We start from the raw sequence: 16,575 nt of genomic DNA, 5'->3' as shown, positions 1-16,575 counted from the left end.
AGCATTAAACAGTAAGCATCTAGCACAATACTGAGGAGCATCTCAACATATACAGCAGTTATATAGAAACAACGGTGCCGAATAACGGTAACGGTATGAGAAAAAGATAGGAGAAGGTTCTAGAACATTCCTTTCATTCCTACATTTCCTTCAGCATGTCACATTCTGTGCATGTGGGTGTAGCGTATAGAGCTTCAAAGGCTTTCCCCTCGTGTTCACGTGGCCATACCTGAGCTTCAGAGAAGCAGAAGCTGCTCTGATGTGCAGATGTGTGTGTGTGTGTGTGTGTGTGCTTGTACCACACCACCCTTTAAGGGGAAGCACCCCCCCACACACACACACATCAATCTGCCCAGCTGAGCTTGTAGTAAACAAAGACATATGGCCTAGTCTCATTCATGTTGGGAGGAGGGACATCTCTTCTCTTTTCTGATCACCTTCATGGGTTTGTTAGGGAAGACAATACAGTTTAAGAGAAGGGAAAGTGGCCATTGTTGTAAAAACTCCACAGTGTCTCTGCTTTGTTTGATGAGCTGAAGGTTCTGATAAGACCCCTTGTGGTCCTATTGGTGTGAAGTGACCCACTCTACTCTCCCTCTTCAGTAAACCTCATCAGTATGCAGACATGGCATCGTGCACCTTTTCTTCTCCTCTTTTCCCCTCTCCCTCTCCAGTGGTTTTCAATCATGTCTTTCCTGCAGCCTCTCGCTCCCTCTTTCTTTTTTTGCCTCCTGCATGTCTGCCCTCCATCTTTTCTTTTGCTTGTCCTCATTCTCTCTCTCTCTCTCTCTCTCTCTCTCTCTCTCTCACTTAACGTGATTCACTCCTTCACTCTTCCTCTTCCATCCCATAAGTCTCGTCCTGTCTGCTCAGGGCTGGACATTAATCACAGGTGACTGTGGTGACAAGCTGTCGTCGTCGGAGACAAAGAGACTGGCCTTAGTCTCCCCCCAGCGAGAATATTTATCTTTTAATGCAACAGCTCCTAAAAGACACCACCTGTGTGACACAAAATAAATGAGCAAAATATATACCGGTTTGTTATTGTAGGTGATGCAGACCAATCATTACCTGAACTTTTTAAATTGTATAAATGTTGGATTTAGGAAAAAGGTCTTAAAAGAGGGAATACCCAAAGTGTAATATGAATTATAAGTGTGGATGATGACCTGTTGGCTTACATGGCACAGTTGGCATAGCAGGAAACGGAGCTCAAAGAGGTAGCACGTAAGCCATTACTGGCCTTGTGCCACTGCAAAGAGAGAGAGAGAGAGAGAGAGAGAGAGAGAGAGAGAGAGGGGGATAGAGAGGTACAAAGAAGGAGAGAAAGAGAGTGAGGGCACTGCATTCCTTTCTTATTCTCTGGCCATGCTCTGATGGACACGTTCAGACAAGCGTTTGTGTGGCTGGGTGAATGTTTGTGTTTGTGCCTGTGTGGGTTCCTGTATTTGCACATGTGCAGATATGCCGGCACTTTCTTTCAGGGATAGATGTTGTCCTTCTACGTCTATGTTTTTTTGTCTTTCAAAGAGTGTGCACAGTCTGCGAGTGAGTCTGCGTTGTTCGGTCTTCTACACTGAACATGTTCAATAATACATTTTTGGCATTTCACTGCAGCAAAAAGGTATACAACTAGGAAGTCGAATCCAACAACACACAAAACAGAGAGATGTTGGTATCAATAATTCAAGCTAAGTCAGATCTCTATGCCACCACGGTTCTGCTGGCTGGGGATGAGAGGAACCAGCACACAGGAAGCTGGCACAGGCTGGCACTTGTGGCAAGCACCAAAAAAAAAAGTCTGCCCATGGCAAACCATACATTTTGGCAGAAGTGTTTACACCACAAAAGACAGATTTCTCAAAGGGAGAAAAAATCCTGTACCAATTCCAACCAGAGATTTAAAGCAGGGTATTATCCCCCTCTTTTCCCAAACGAGACCCAAAGAGTGCTACTGGGGATTCAGGGTCAGATCATGCCATGGCGGAATAAATACATTCAAACTACCTCTCCTATCTTCAGCCAGAACACGGATTCAAAAAAGTATGGAAGATTTTTTTACAAGTTTTTCTTTTACAAGGGTAACAATTCAGTTAAAACTTTCAGACTATTTTATTTCCTTATAAAAACACAGCTATTGTTAAGGTACAAGACAATGCAAACACAACAACAAAAACACGTATGAACACTTTTGTCTTTATTGAAATGTAAAGATGACAAGAGGTTGCAGCAGAAAAAGATCTCTTTTCTTTTTTGAACTGGCCGATGCTCAACTCAACAGCACATCTGAACAGGGCATTCACAAACATGGGGAAGACCACCCAGTCATACATGTCATGTCTCATCTTCACACAACCGTGAGTGTGCGTGTGTTCATCACCATTTGAGTGTCTGTGTGTGTGTGTGTGTGTGTGTGTGTGTGTGTGTGGGTGGGTGTTATTTATCTGTATGTGGATACCCTCAAACAGCAATCAATGAAAACAAGAAGCTAAACTTTGAAACACTGAACACTCAACAAGTCTTGAAATGTTGTAACTAAGTAACATTGCATGTCCATAGAGTCTCTGTTTTACAGTTGTATGTTGTTGTTGACGTCGTTTGTTTTTGCATTAGCCATACTCCTTGCACTGAAATGACCACTCCTTGCCTTTTCATCTCTCCTCACTCCTGTTCCATCTCCAAGACTAGCGGTGAGGCTGAAGGGCCAGTGTCCCCACACCACTGAGCAGATGGCCAAAGTGACCTTTGAACTCCGACCTCTGACCAACATACTTGAACCACTTGTTGACAACATGACAAGACCTTTCTCCAAGCTCTTTCCAGAATACAGCATACGACAAACGTAAAAAAGAAGGGAAAAAAAATCCCGTTTATCCTCAACACTTTCGTGGAACAAGAACCTGACCCCTGCCACGGAACCCATCTGTGTTATGTACGTGCTGGAATGTGTTCTGTGAGTGAGGAAAAGTGTGCTTCATCGAGATGGCGTTCCAAAACATACCAGTCGTATACACACACGCACACAAACATTCATGCTAAAAAGGGCTTCTCTTCATGCACTGCAGAACATGGACAGCATTAACAGTCTAACAGCCACGCAGCCACTGTAACTGAACAAAGTGTTTCTCTCTCTTTTCGTGAACGATGCCTTTATTTCACAGTATTTATGAGGGTCTCTTCTTTGCTATTCTTTGCATTTCTGTAAAAGCGCTCTTCCTCTCACTCTCTACACACACACACACACACACACACACACACACACTTCCATTGCAGATACCAGCAAACCGGATTTTGTGTCTGTGTGTAAGTGCGCAGATGTGCATGTGTGGTTGTGTTGAATTACATGTGTGCACTACTAATATGTGTGTATGAGTGCATAAACTTCTGTGTGTCTGTAAATCTGATCTGTGTGTGTGTGTAGGTTCATCTTCTCTAGCCATGCAATGCATATCTCTGATTCTTCACCAAACTACGGCTTACTGGACTGTCCACAGCCATGAGAGGCTGCGACCTGATGAACCCCAAAGTGAAAGCTGTCAATCAATCAACCAATCAATCAACCAACCAATCGATCAATCAATCATCCTCTCTTCTAAACTGGCCAAGCTCTTTGCTCTTTGACTGAAGGGATTTGTTGACAGAAAAAGACGAGCACAGCACAGACCAGATATCTGACAGCAACGCTTGGGGTTCAAAGTTCACAGCCACACCACCACTGCGCTTTTAAAACACACTAAAAGTACCTGAACGTCAGCAATGTAACAGCAGGTCTACTGCTGCCTTCATCCTCCTCCTCCTCTTTCTCATGTCACTCACTCAAAAGCTTTTCATTACCATTGCGATCATTATTGCTTTAACAGGCTCCCCATCACCCACTAGTCTATGTGCAGAGTGTGTTGGCCTTCCATTCGCCTCTGAGGTAAGTGGTCCACATAGCTGACCCCTGATGACAATGACATCACGTTTCCAGAAGAGTGAGCAGTTCCAAGCCCGATGGTTAATGCACGTACGTAGAGGGGTGCCCCCCCCCCCCTCGACAAACAAAAAAATATATCCTTTAACTTACTGTAAGGCAAAAAGAAAAGAAAAATCTCTCTGTGATACACAAATATACAAAAAAAAAATAGACACAAAAAGGGGGCTCTAAATGTTCTCAGGGAATTAATAAATTAACTATATACCATAAAAAACCGAAACCAACAAAACGAAAACAGGGGGCTATCCCAAGTTAGTCTCTTTCCCCAATGCATATTCCGATATCACTTCCCGTCTGCCCTGAAGTCCAGCCTCCTGTGCAGACGGATACACGAGTGTCTAGACATTAGAAACGTTCTGTGAGGCGTCTCGTGCCTGCCGGATGCCATAAAGCCACTTGATGACGCGGGCGTTACGCTCGATGACCGAGATGCTGTAGGGCACGCGCTCGTTGGGCCTGGGCGGGCCTTCGTCGTCGTCCTCGTAATCGTCCTCGCACCCTCCCCTGCCTCGGCCGTCGTAGCCCCCGTCGCCGCCGCACTCGGAGCTGGGCGTGCTGACGCTGCGCATCTTGGAGACGGAGACGATGTCGGAGCTGGCACGGGCGAAGCACTCCACGCCGCCCATGCCCTCCACCTCGTCGGGGTCCAGGCCGCAGTAGTTGAAGAAGCGCTCCAGGTCGGCGGTGGCGCGCGAGTAGCGGTCGCTCAGGTCCGACTTGGAGCGGTGCAGCGACGGGTGCTTGCGTCCCGAGCCGCGCGAGCTGGCCGAGGAGATGCGCGTGAAGGCCGGCGACGCTGGCGGGAGGACGACGCCGGCCGCCGCCGCCGCCGCGCGGAGTAACAGGGGGCTCGCCGGCACACAGGAGGGGGAGGGAGGCTGCTGCGGACCGGGCAGAGATACGGGCAGGGACGCCGGGGAAGGGGAGGAGGAGGTGGTGGGAGGAGGTGGAGGAGGAGGGAGCGACAGCGGGGTCTGCGGCTGCTGGGCCACCTGCGTGGAGTGGGCCACCTGTGGCTGGGCGATCTGCCGGGGCTTGTGCTGGGGCTGCAAGGGCATCCTCCGGGCCGGCTTGCGCACCTCGGCCTGCGGACGCACGTCCACCCGCCGCACGGTCACCGAGTTCGGCGAGCTGCCGTACGCGCTCAGCCTGGGGGCGCGGGCCGGGACAGGGGGCGGCCGGCGGTCCACGTGGCCGTTGAGGGGCGACGAGGTGCAGGAGGAGACCGGGGTGGCGTGCTGGGGCTCCAGAGAGGGAAGGGGGAAGCCGCCGCTGCCCGGACGCTTGCACCCCGAGGAGGGCGAGGAGGCGGACGGGGACGGGGACGAGGGCACGGGAGACGGAGAGGACGACGGCGAGGGCAGCGGCGGCCCGTCGCACACGTTGATGAGGTTGTTGAGGATCTCCAGGTTGAGGTGCGGCCCTCCGCGGTGCCCCATGCCCGCTCCTCCGTTCTCCACGTCGGCGTTGTGGGCCGGTCGGCGCGGCACCTTGCGGGCCGGCGGCGTGCTGATGCGGCACTGCAGCATCATGCCCGGCGACATGAGCGGCTTGCGGATGATGGGCGGCTTGACGGGCTCCTGCCTCGTGAGCGCCACCTGCTGGCTCTTCACGTACTTGGCCTTGTCGGCCTCCAGGCGCTCCACGGCGCTCAGCTTGCGCGCCCCCGGCTCCGCCGGCCGACGGAAGTAGTCGGGCCCCTTGTTGAGGATGCGGAAGGGCATGGCCGAGGTGAAGGGGCCCCCGGCGCCCAGGCGCCCATCGGATGGCCGCAGCGTCTCCACGGGCATGATGGGATTGGCGGCGGTGGCGACAGCAGCAGTGGTGGTGGACTGCTGAAGCTGCTAGAGGACAGAAGGGCACAGACAGAGAGGAGAAAACAAAAACAGGGTGAACCAAAGGCTAATGACCACAGCACAATCTACACTCACAAATGTCACAGACACCAAAAAAGCTCTTTTGTGCTCCTCTTTTCTTTGCCCCCCTCCCTCCCTCCCTGCCCCCCTCCCTCCCTCCCTCCCTACCCCCCCCCCCCCCACCACCACTCCACTCCACTATCTTGGGCCCCCTCCTTTAGCTTGCTTACCAGTCCTGAAGGGTTCCTCCTCCTGCTCCTGCTGCTGTTGTTACTGCTGCTCCTCTCTGTTCCTCTCCTCCTGGTCTTTGTGCTGGGCCTGGCTGGCCGGGGCTCTTTCAGGCGCCCTCTTGCCGCTGCAGCTCAGTGAATGGGGGCTTGTGGGCTGGGGTCAGCAGGGGTCACATTCCACATCAGTCCGGCTGACTGACCCACGGCAGGTCCGGGAGCGAGAGTGGAGGTGGTGGTTTGGGGGTGTGTGTGTGTGGGGGGGTTCCGATACAGCCCCCTCGTTCACCCGGTAAAAAAAAAAAATAGACAACTCCACACAGGCAGGCAGTCCTCCGCCTCCTGCTGCTCTCCGCCGGCTTCTTGTTGAGGCTGTTAATCCAGTGCTGGGGCACTCACTCACTCACTGGAGCTCCTGTTTCACACACAGAGAGAGAGAGAGAGAAAGACAGGAGCAATGATCACTTACAGCCCAGCAGAGAGAAAGAAACTCAGTCAAGTGGTCCGTCTATTCCTTTTCTTATTCCTCTCTATCTCTCTATCTGCTGCGCTCTTTCCCTCTCTCTCTCTTCCCTGACTCGGCAGCTGAGCGGCTCTCTGGATGGAATGGGAGCAGACGTGAGGTTTAATACGCCGTCTACCCCTCCCCTACACACTCCACGACAGCGGCCAATCGGAGGCCTCGCACCGTTTCTCCACAGACAGGAGGGAGGGGCGAAGCCGATGGGGCTGGGAACTGCCCCCCGATTGGCCCAGCCCCAAGGAACTCCCGGCCGACGGTCGGGCCCCTCCCCTCCCCTCCCCCCACTCACAAACAAACACTCCTGCTTGAATGTTCATTCAAATGAAATTCTGTGAAAGGCGTGGAGAAACAGACACAGAAAGAGAGAGAGAGAGATAGAGAAAGGGAAAAAGGAGGAGGACACACACACAAAAAAGAAGAGAAGGGAACAGCTGCAATCTTTTGCATTCAGTTGCATCAAACACAGCAGGGCTTTGTGGCAGATTAAAGAAATATACATTTCCATCTCCAGCACTGCTCCACTTGTTGTTGTTTTGTGCTGCTCTACAACACAACAAAAGAGCGTGAACATGAGAGTGGGCTATTGTCCCTGTGTCCCCGTGTCTCTGCGCTGGAGACATTACAGGCAGATTAACGTGCTCTGGAGGCAACAGGCCGGGGTCTGTGTTGGTCTCGGCGTCTAAATCCAGCGGGAACAGTCGGGAGCATCACCTCCGCCGGCCATGGACCAGCCTCGTTTTTAATATAAAGCCCTAAAACCCTCTGTCTGCCCACTGTCAACAACGCCGGGCTGCTCCAACGTCGCTTCCACTCATCTCCACCGAGGCTCCAGATTAACGCTCTCTCTCTCTCTCTCCCACTCTCTCTCTATCCCTCTCTCTAGGTTCCTGTTTCTCTGGTCTGTCCATGTCTCTCTTTCTCTCCCCTACTCTCTCTCTCCACCCCCCTCTCTCTCTCTATGTCCTACTCTCTATCTGTCTTTTCCTGTCTTTCTCTCTCTATCCCCAGTTCTGTTCTGTTCATATCACCCCTCTAATTCCCGCTCTCGCCCCAGACTCTCCGGTCCTTTCATGTCTGCCTGATCCTGTGTTCCAGGGGGAAATCGACTTGTGATTTGCGACTTCTCTTTCTTTCTCTCTCTCTCTCTCTTTCTTTTTTTATTGTCTCTGAGTGTCTTCTCTCTCTCAATCCTGTCCTCCCTTTCTTATTTTAGTTACACCATTAGCGCGTCAGATTACATCACATGAAGAGCCCTGCGTGCTCGCCTCCTTCCCCTTCGTCGCTCCCCCTCTTCATCCGCTACACTTTTAATTAATCTTTTTATAGCCTCCTTTTCTCTCTGAGCCTGTGTCCCCGTTCCTCCCTCCTCTCCTCTCTTCTCCTCCCATCTCTGCCCCCATCCCCCTCCTCCCCCTCCCTGCCCCCATCAACCACCCTCCCTGCCAACCACCCTCCCTGCCAACCCCGCCCCCCCCCCCAATGAAAAAACAGGCCCGACGGCACACACTGAGCAATCCGATTTCATAAGACTCAGCTCCCGAAATGAATAGACTCTAAAATTAGTCTGAAAGATCTCCATTTCTGCACCAAATCCCAGCTAGCACTGCAGTCAATATACAGTGTGTTGTTTGTGCCCACATAGCTGCCTAGAAAACCACAAGGCACACGGACACACACAGATACACACAGACACGCATACACACGGACACACACAGACAAGCATACACACAGACACACACAGACACGCATACACACGGACACACACACACACACACACACACACACATCAAACCTGGGGTAATAAGAAGATCAATCTGGGTAAAAGAAAGCATACCCAAAATGGTATGCTGCATTTCCATTGAGGAAGTTGTTATGTTTTCCATCGCATTAGCTTGAGTGAGTGAGAGAATGTTTGTGTATGTGTATGTAAAAGAGAGAGAGAGAGAGAGAGAGAGAGAGAGAGAGAGAGAGAGAGAGAGAGAGAGAGAAAGTGGCCTGAGGTTTATGACTAGAGACATGCAAGCCCTGCTTCCTGATGGATTAGCACTACTGTCACACTGGGAGCACATGGATGTATTTAACACATATGACATGTCTGTCCGCAGTAGTGTCTCAGAGCGCGGCATGTGCACACTCAAGGCTGGCCATATCCAGGTCAGGGGCTGAGCAGGGCCTCTTCAAAGACATACAAACTGTACACATCCGTAACCTTGTAAGAGACATTGGCCCACTTCAACTCACACGCACGCACGCGTGTACGCACAGTACAGAGTTTTACCTCTCAGCTGTCTCGAAGTGGCAGAGCTTTTAATAGACGCAGCACAGTTGCTCAGGATCGAGCCAAGCTGGCTCAGATGCACGTCTGCCTGTGCATACATCCCTGTGTATGTGTGTTTCTGTGTGTGTGTGTGTGTGTGGACTCTCCAGTCCCTTCTACTAAATACCCACAGGGTCAATCGCGACTCGCTGCTCACATCCGCAGTTTCCTGCTGCCCCAGTGCCCTGTGGCCTCTCTCAGCACACAGCTGCCCGAAGGGGTGTGTGTGTGTGTGTGTGTGTGTGTGTGTGTGTGTGTGTGTGTGTGTGTGTGTACGTTCACTTCAGTGGTGTCACCAAAGATGATAAAGAGGACCAGGGACCGTTGTGCCCCGAGAAGCGAGTGAGAGAGAGATAAAATCCCACCAGCAAGGAACAGCACAGGAGGATCTCATGGCAGGCGGGTGGGCAAACACACACACACACACACACACACACACACAGCCCTGATCCACCCACGGCTGGTGAGAGTGTGTTCTCATCGCAGCCCTTAGTTCCCACGTTTACCAGTTACACCAAAGCCACCGTATGGTAAACACATAGAACAGACACGGACGCAGATACACACAAACACAGACACACACACACAGATACACACAAACACAGACACACACACAGATACACACAAACACAGACACCCCGCAGATACACACAAACACAGACACACACACAGATACACACAAACAGACACACACACACACACAGAGATATACACAAACACAGATACACACAAACACAGACACACACACAGATACACACAAACAGACACACACACACACACAGAGATATACACAAACACAGATACACACAAACACAGACACACACAGATACACACAAACACAGACACACACACAGATACACACAATCAGACACACACACACACAGATACACACAAACACAGATACACACAAACACAGACACACACACGCAGATACACACAAACACAGACACACACAGATACACACAAACACAGACACACACACGCAGATACACACAAACACAGACACACACAGATACACACAAACACAGACACACACACACAGATACACACAAACTCAGACACACACACACACACACAGATACACACAATTACAGACATACACGCAGATATACACAAACACAGACACACACACACAGATACACACAAACACAGATACACACTTAACAAAGAAGCACAAACAGACACAGAAACACAGACACATATAAACACACACACACACACACACACACTATGCACAGATATACACAAACACACACAAACATAGATACAGACACATACACGCAGATATACACAAACACAGACACACACACAGATACACACAAACACAGATACACACTTAACAAAGAAGCACAAACAGACACAGAAACACAGACACATATAAACACACACACACACACACACTATGCACAGATATACACAAAGACACACAAACATAGACACAGACACACACACAATAACACACACACACACACACACACACACACACACAGCCTGTAATCATGCTGACAGGAGAAGTGCCATTGTTCTGCTAATCAGGATCAAGCTCCTGAGTTTCTGTAGGGGAGAACAGAGAGAGAGAGGATGGGGGAAGAGAAACTTGCCTACAGCACTGTGAGAGTCACCACACAACACACTTCTACCACCACACAACACACTACCAGCACAACACACTATTACCACCACACAACACACTACTACCACCATACAACACACTACTACCACCATACAACACACTACTACCACCATACAACACACTATTACCACCATACAACACACTACTACCACCACACAACACACTACTACCACCATACAACACACTACTGCAGCACTTTAGCAGAGTTCAGTGTGCACGCTCATCAGACCTGACCTCAAAATGACTAGCAGCACAAGCTCCAAGTCTTTCTGGTACAGTGAACTGTTCTGTTACATTACATTACATTACATTGCATAGTGAACTGTTCTGCTCATACAAACATGAAGCGTGCAGTGCTGCAAACAACTCCAACCTCTGTTTAACTGTATGCTGCACCTTAAAGTGTGGATGTGGCCTACAGCAGGTTCTGTTTTGTGTTTTTTTAATTTGTATTTTTTTAAAGGGGTACTACTGATGACACAGTTACAGGTCGCATTGTGCATCATGTGAGAGTTGTGAAACCACAACCACAAATAACAATCTTAACACCACACACGCAAAACAAACACGCACACGCACACACACACACACACACACACACACACACACACACACACACACACACACACACACACACACACACACACACACACACACACACACATAGAAAGAGGAATGCATCCAGGCAAACAGAGCTAGCTACAGCTGTGTGGTCACGGGCTGACGGACGTTGGCGGTTGCGGTGCAGCCATCGAGGTGCGAACTGCTCCAGATAACAGCAGGGTGGCCAGAGCGTGCCAACGAGGATCAGGGTGCCACAGCAGGGCGGGGCAGGGCAGGTGATGGGGGGGAGGAAAGCGTCAGGAATAACCGCCCAATGGAGAGCCGGCGTGGATAACGCCACAACGACAGGGCCCTACAGTGTGCACACTTGTGTTCTCAAGGCCCTATTGGTTTGCGGTGAGACGCGGTGTCGTTACTCGCACGCGGCACGAAAGTCCACCTCGAGTGCGAGAAGCGGAGCTCGGGGAGCGGAGAGGGGAGTGAGAGATGTGAATGTCTGCAAACTGACGTAACGCGTGGGTAACGGACAGACTGTGGTTTGGCCTCTGAGACCCAGCATGGAAAAAGACGAAGAAAAAACATTTCCCTACCACTTGGCCTGAGCCTCGTCCAGAAATCCAACAGGCCCTTGATTGTGCCTGTGTCTCTTTTTGCGTGTGCGGCTTCTTTTTTTTTTTTCCCTTCATGTGAAGCGCTGGGATAAGTTTATTAGGATTTAATGACATGCTATTACGAGACGTGCCCAACAAGGGGGGGAAAAAGTGACGCCACATGTGCAATTCCTCCAGCCGCAAAGCACTCTGGGAAAACAGGGGTCACTTCCAAAAGTCTCCAGCTGAATGAAGAAAAAACAACATCCCCACAACACGTTTTTGAGGAGGAGGAGAGGGTGGGGGGGGGGGGTGTCCACAGAGCTACGCAGTATAATTATAGGGGAATTCGACTGGAAGCAATTTTGCTGCTCCTTTAATACGTATCAATTACTGGACGCCATGCACAGCAACACAGACACACGTGATGGACAGATGGACAGAGAAACTGAAAGCAGAGAAAAGAGAGGACGGAACACATCAAGAAGAACTGAAAGGAAACTGTAGGTAAAGAAGTGGAAAAAGTGAAAGATAGAGACAGAGAGAATGAGAGAGAGAGAGAGAGAGAGAGAGAGAGAGAGAGAGAGAGAGAGAGAGAGAGAAAAAAAGAGAGAGAGAGAGAAAGCAAGTTAACTTTGACTTAAAACCCCTGTTATTGAACCCTGGATCAAGGACACTAAATAGCTACCCAATCCACCCACCCCCCCTAACCCCACCCCACCCCAAACCCAACACCACCCAACCCCAACACCACCCCACCCCAACCCCAACACCACCCAACACCACGGTACAGACAGACAGAGTGAAAGACAGAGGAACAGGGCCAGAGAGGCGGAAGGGACGAGGCTTGGCCACCAGCTCACTGCTGCTGCAAGTGGAGCGGAGGAGGAGTTCCTGTCCATCAAATAAATGGCAGAGTGTAAAAATAAATAAGACCCACGCTGGGCAGCAGTCGGCCATAGAGTCCACCAGAGCTCTGCCCAGCCTAATGCCACATCGCTGAGTCCCAGAGCTCTGCCCGGCCTAATGCCACCGGTCACATCGCTGAGTCCCAGAGCTCTGCCCGGCATAATGCCACCGGTCACATCGCTCATGCTCCGCACTGCAGACAGACACAGGAGGAGAGGGGCCCAGAGATGGACAGACCAACAGAGGGAGAGAGGGGGGGAAAGAAGAGGAGGCAAGAGGGATAACAAAGAGAGTGAAACAGAGAAAGAGAGAGAGATAGAGAGATAGAGTGAGAGAGTGAGAGAAAACTCAAGGGCTCGAGTCTGCCCAGTCCTGTTTTAGCCCAACCATTGACACACCCAAACTGTTTCTGCAAGGGTCCTGGGTGTGACCAACCCAATGAAGGCGAGGGCTGAGGGTGTAATGGACACCAATGGAGCCACTGTGACTCATTAGCTGAGGAACGACAACAGCACTGGCCACTGTTCTCCTGGGAAGCAAGTGCAAAGCTATATATAAAAGTGTTAATTAAAACTGGTGTGGTGCTGGTAGTGGCTTTGCTGGACGCTGCTGGATTCAACTTGGAGCCCGCTGGTGCTTGCCTGAAACACTGTTGGTCTGTTGCACTTGGAGGCTGTTGGACCGAAAGGCTGTTGTTGTACCGACTGCACTGTTCATTTATTTATGGTGCACCCACAGGTCATTTTCCCCCCTCCCTCTCTCTTGGCCAGCTCCTGACAAGAGAGACGCACTGCCCTTCCTGTGTTGGCTTTCCAGCAACACGCTACTGCAGTGGAAAAACAGAATCCTTTCTCCAAAGGGTTCACCTTTCCACTAAATGCAAGACAGGTAAGCACTGTCTCCGTCGGATACAGTCACAGACCAATACACTGACCTCTCCGCTTTCTGGCCATAAAGCCCTGCCTCCGAGGAGCGCTACGCTACGCTACGCTGCTCGATAAGGCCTGTCCAGGGTCTCTGTCCCCTGAGAGGAGTTAGGGGCTTTTACAGGGGTAACAGACAGGGACAGAACTGTGGCCCCGAGGGCACTGGCACCACCGTGCTAAACCACTGAATGGACAGAGCTGGCGTCCAGTCCCCAGAGCTCCACACTTTTCACCTGATGACCTTTCCAACAGTGGATCAGTGTCTATCGATGGTCTACCTCTACTCTAATGAAGAAGCATGCTCACAATGGGCAGCAGAGAACAGTATGTACCCACACACACACACACACACACACACACACACACACACACACACACACACACACACACACACACACACACACACACACACACACACACACACACACACACACTTAAACTCCACATCAACTCACAGCAGGCCAAAGTCAACTCTCTGGCACACAACCATTGGAGCATGAAAGAGTTGTTACAGCATAGACCTACACACACACCCAAACACTCTCAAACACACACACACACACAATCCCTCCCACTCCCCTGTTCCCGGATCCAACCCAGTCAAACCCCCACTCCCACCATTACTTTTTACCCCCCACCCGGGCCTGACTGTCTGCATCTGCACCCTCAGGACAATCTCAATATTCAAACCCCCACAAACACTATCACACACACACACAGTGAAGCCCCGGAAGATAATCATGGAGCCCCCTTTTGCTCCTGCTGTTCTCAGTCAAACACACACACACACACACACACACACACACACACACACACACACACACACACACACACACACACACACACACACACACACACACACACACACACACACACAGAGACACAAATACACAGACGAGCACAAAGAAACAATATGCATACATGGTCGCGGTTCATCACTCTCAATTCTCAAAAACATAATGGCCACAAATATGCTCTGACCTCTCCCTCAATAGGCTTAATTGGACATTACATGGAGCGAGTGACTGATTGTGTGTGTGTCTGTGTGTGTGTGTGTGCGCGCACATGTGTTTGTGTGTGTGCGACTGAAGGATCGCTCTACCTCCCCAATCTGGCCGAAAACAAGATAATCAGATGAGGGCAGGCGGTCCAGCTGCCCCCCTGCGAGGTGGAGTGGCACTCCCCCCACGGCAGACATACGGACGCTGACATCTGTAATTTGTCCTCATTAGACGAGACGGAAAGCGGGGAGCAGCAGGAGGATTGACCGACAGACAGCGTAGGGGGGGAAGAGAGAGAGAAAATGAACGAAAGAGTGAACGAATGAGTAAAATCCCAAAGGGGCCATGTGCTCATGCTGATCTGACCGCGGGGAGCTTCAGTGAGTAGGAGCTCGTAATCTCGAACACCCCCCCACCCCCAATCCCCAGTCCTCCCAGCTCGGCAGGAAATGACCCGTCACCTTCCCATGACTCCCCACTGCATCACAGAGCTGCTTTCTCATCATCCCCCACACCGCTTACCGCACCCGGGCCAAGCAAGTCTAGTCCAGACCAGCATGCGTCATGACGCGTTCCTCTACCTGCTGATGACACACCGCAGCCTCCCCCACCGTGAGGCCAGGCAACAGTGACGCTGACGGCCCGGTGGCAGGAACCAGAGTTGCAACACTCACGCCTTAAAGCAAGGAAACACTCTCTACCTGAAGTTATCAGACCTTTTTGAGGTCGTCATGTACAGTAATCCGTTGGGCATTTTTAAATGACCTGGTCCATGTCTGCACAGCACAGTGCCTGGGAACCTTAAGCCCTGGGCACTGCTGCTGTGGTGGGAGAGTGTGACCGCCGGGTGATGATTGACAGGACGCAGGCCGTGCTTCTGCGGTCAGCCAGGCAACAGCCGCTCTGAGCCCACCCCTCTCCCCCCAAAACAGTCTGGCCCTGACCCTGAGCTGACCCTGCAGTCGGCGGTTTGTTTTAGCGGAGTCTATTCCCTCCGGTGTGGTGGCCTTCCATGCCTGACATGTCTGCAGTTGGCCTAAGATGAAAGCAGCAATCTGATCAGCCCTATTGATTAGACGCCTAGTTAGGAATGATGCATAACAAAAACAACAACATCAACTTGTCTGGTCATCATGTCTGTGGTGACCTTGCTATTTGGTGTCCAGGGCACAGAGGCTACCTTTCCGCTACGCTACAACAACAACCCTGTGGGCAGCGCTGGACTGCAGAGGGGAGACGAACACTTTAGAAGGGGAACCAAGGGTAAAGGCTACTCCGGGGGAGAGCACACGGCATAGACTAAACACAAACAGTTATCCAAAAAGTGCTACGTCAGCACGCACACAAACAACAGTGGACACACAATGACATATTTACAATGCAGTTAAACACTCAACTCTCACTGATCAAGCACACACACACACACAAAGCAGCAGACACACACACATACACAAAGCAGCAGACACACTGCCAACATAATCTCTCTCTCACACACACACACACACACACACACACACACACACACACTCTCAGAGGTCTGGCGGTGCACTCAGCGACCGAGCGGCGTCACTGCATTCTGCGCTGGCCAGGCGTGTTTTCTTTACCCATTTCCACTCCAGTCACGAGCCTCTCACTTTCCCACAGGGCTTCATGTACCCCCCCCCCCCACACACACACACACACACTAACCTCAACTACTCCACACCACACACACACAAAGCTTTTTATCATACCATTGGCTGTGCAGCGTCACGCAGAAACTCTCAGAGCCAAAGTGTCAGAGAGAGACTTTCATTTGTTCTTTCCTACTGGCATGCGGAGCTCCTACACACACACACACAGATGCATGCACGTCACGCACACATACACACAAACACAAACCATGGCAGTCATACCCCATCATTCACACACAGACTAACAAGAACTCCTGCTGCCAAACCCTTGCATACACACAAACAGATGAGCAACTAGAGAACACTGCAATTACACACACACACACACACACTTATCAACATTCACTGTCAAACCACTCAAAAAAATCTCTGCAGCACAT

General features: G+C 50.9%; 1 protein-coding gene across 4 annotated transcripts in view; it reads right to left on the bottom strand.

Moving 5' to 3' along the window:
• Positions 1 to 2,176: 2,176 nt before the first annotated feature.
• Positions 2,177 to 16,575, bottom strand: part of LOC143114604 (protein FAM110A) — a 26,170-nt gene continuing 11,771 nt past the window's right edge. For 2 of the 4 annotated variants that reach the window (XM_076276284.1, XM_076276282.1), the window contains 2 exons: positions 6,063 to 6,474; positions 2,177 to 5,820 (listed from right to left, as the gene is read on the bottom strand). In XM_076276284.1, the coding sequence (XP_076132399.1) occupies positions 4,315 to 5,766 (1,452 nt within the window). In that variant the 5' untranslated portion in view covers positions 5,767 to 5,820; positions 6,063 to 6,474 and the 3' untranslated portion in view covers positions 2,177 to 4,314. Of the gene's footprint in view, positions 5,821 to 6,062; positions 6,680 to 16,575 lie in introns of those variants that run through there. The other 2 variants (XM_076276286.1, XM_076276283.1) reach the window with 2 other exon arrangements.

Source organism: Alosa pseudoharengus, unplaced genomic scaffold, assembly GCF_046254945.1.
Source record: "Alosa pseudoharengus isolate Yale_2024_CS ecotype anadromous, Long Island Sound unplaced genomic scaffold, YU_APseudo_1.1 YU_APseudo_1.1_scf_9, whole genome shotgun sequence".
Classification (NCBI taxonomy): domain Eukaryota; kingdom Metazoa; phylum Chordata; class Actinopteri; order Clupeiformes; family Clupeidae; genus Alosa; species Alosa pseudoharengus.
This window is presented reverse-complemented; position numbering and strand designations above follow the sequence as displayed.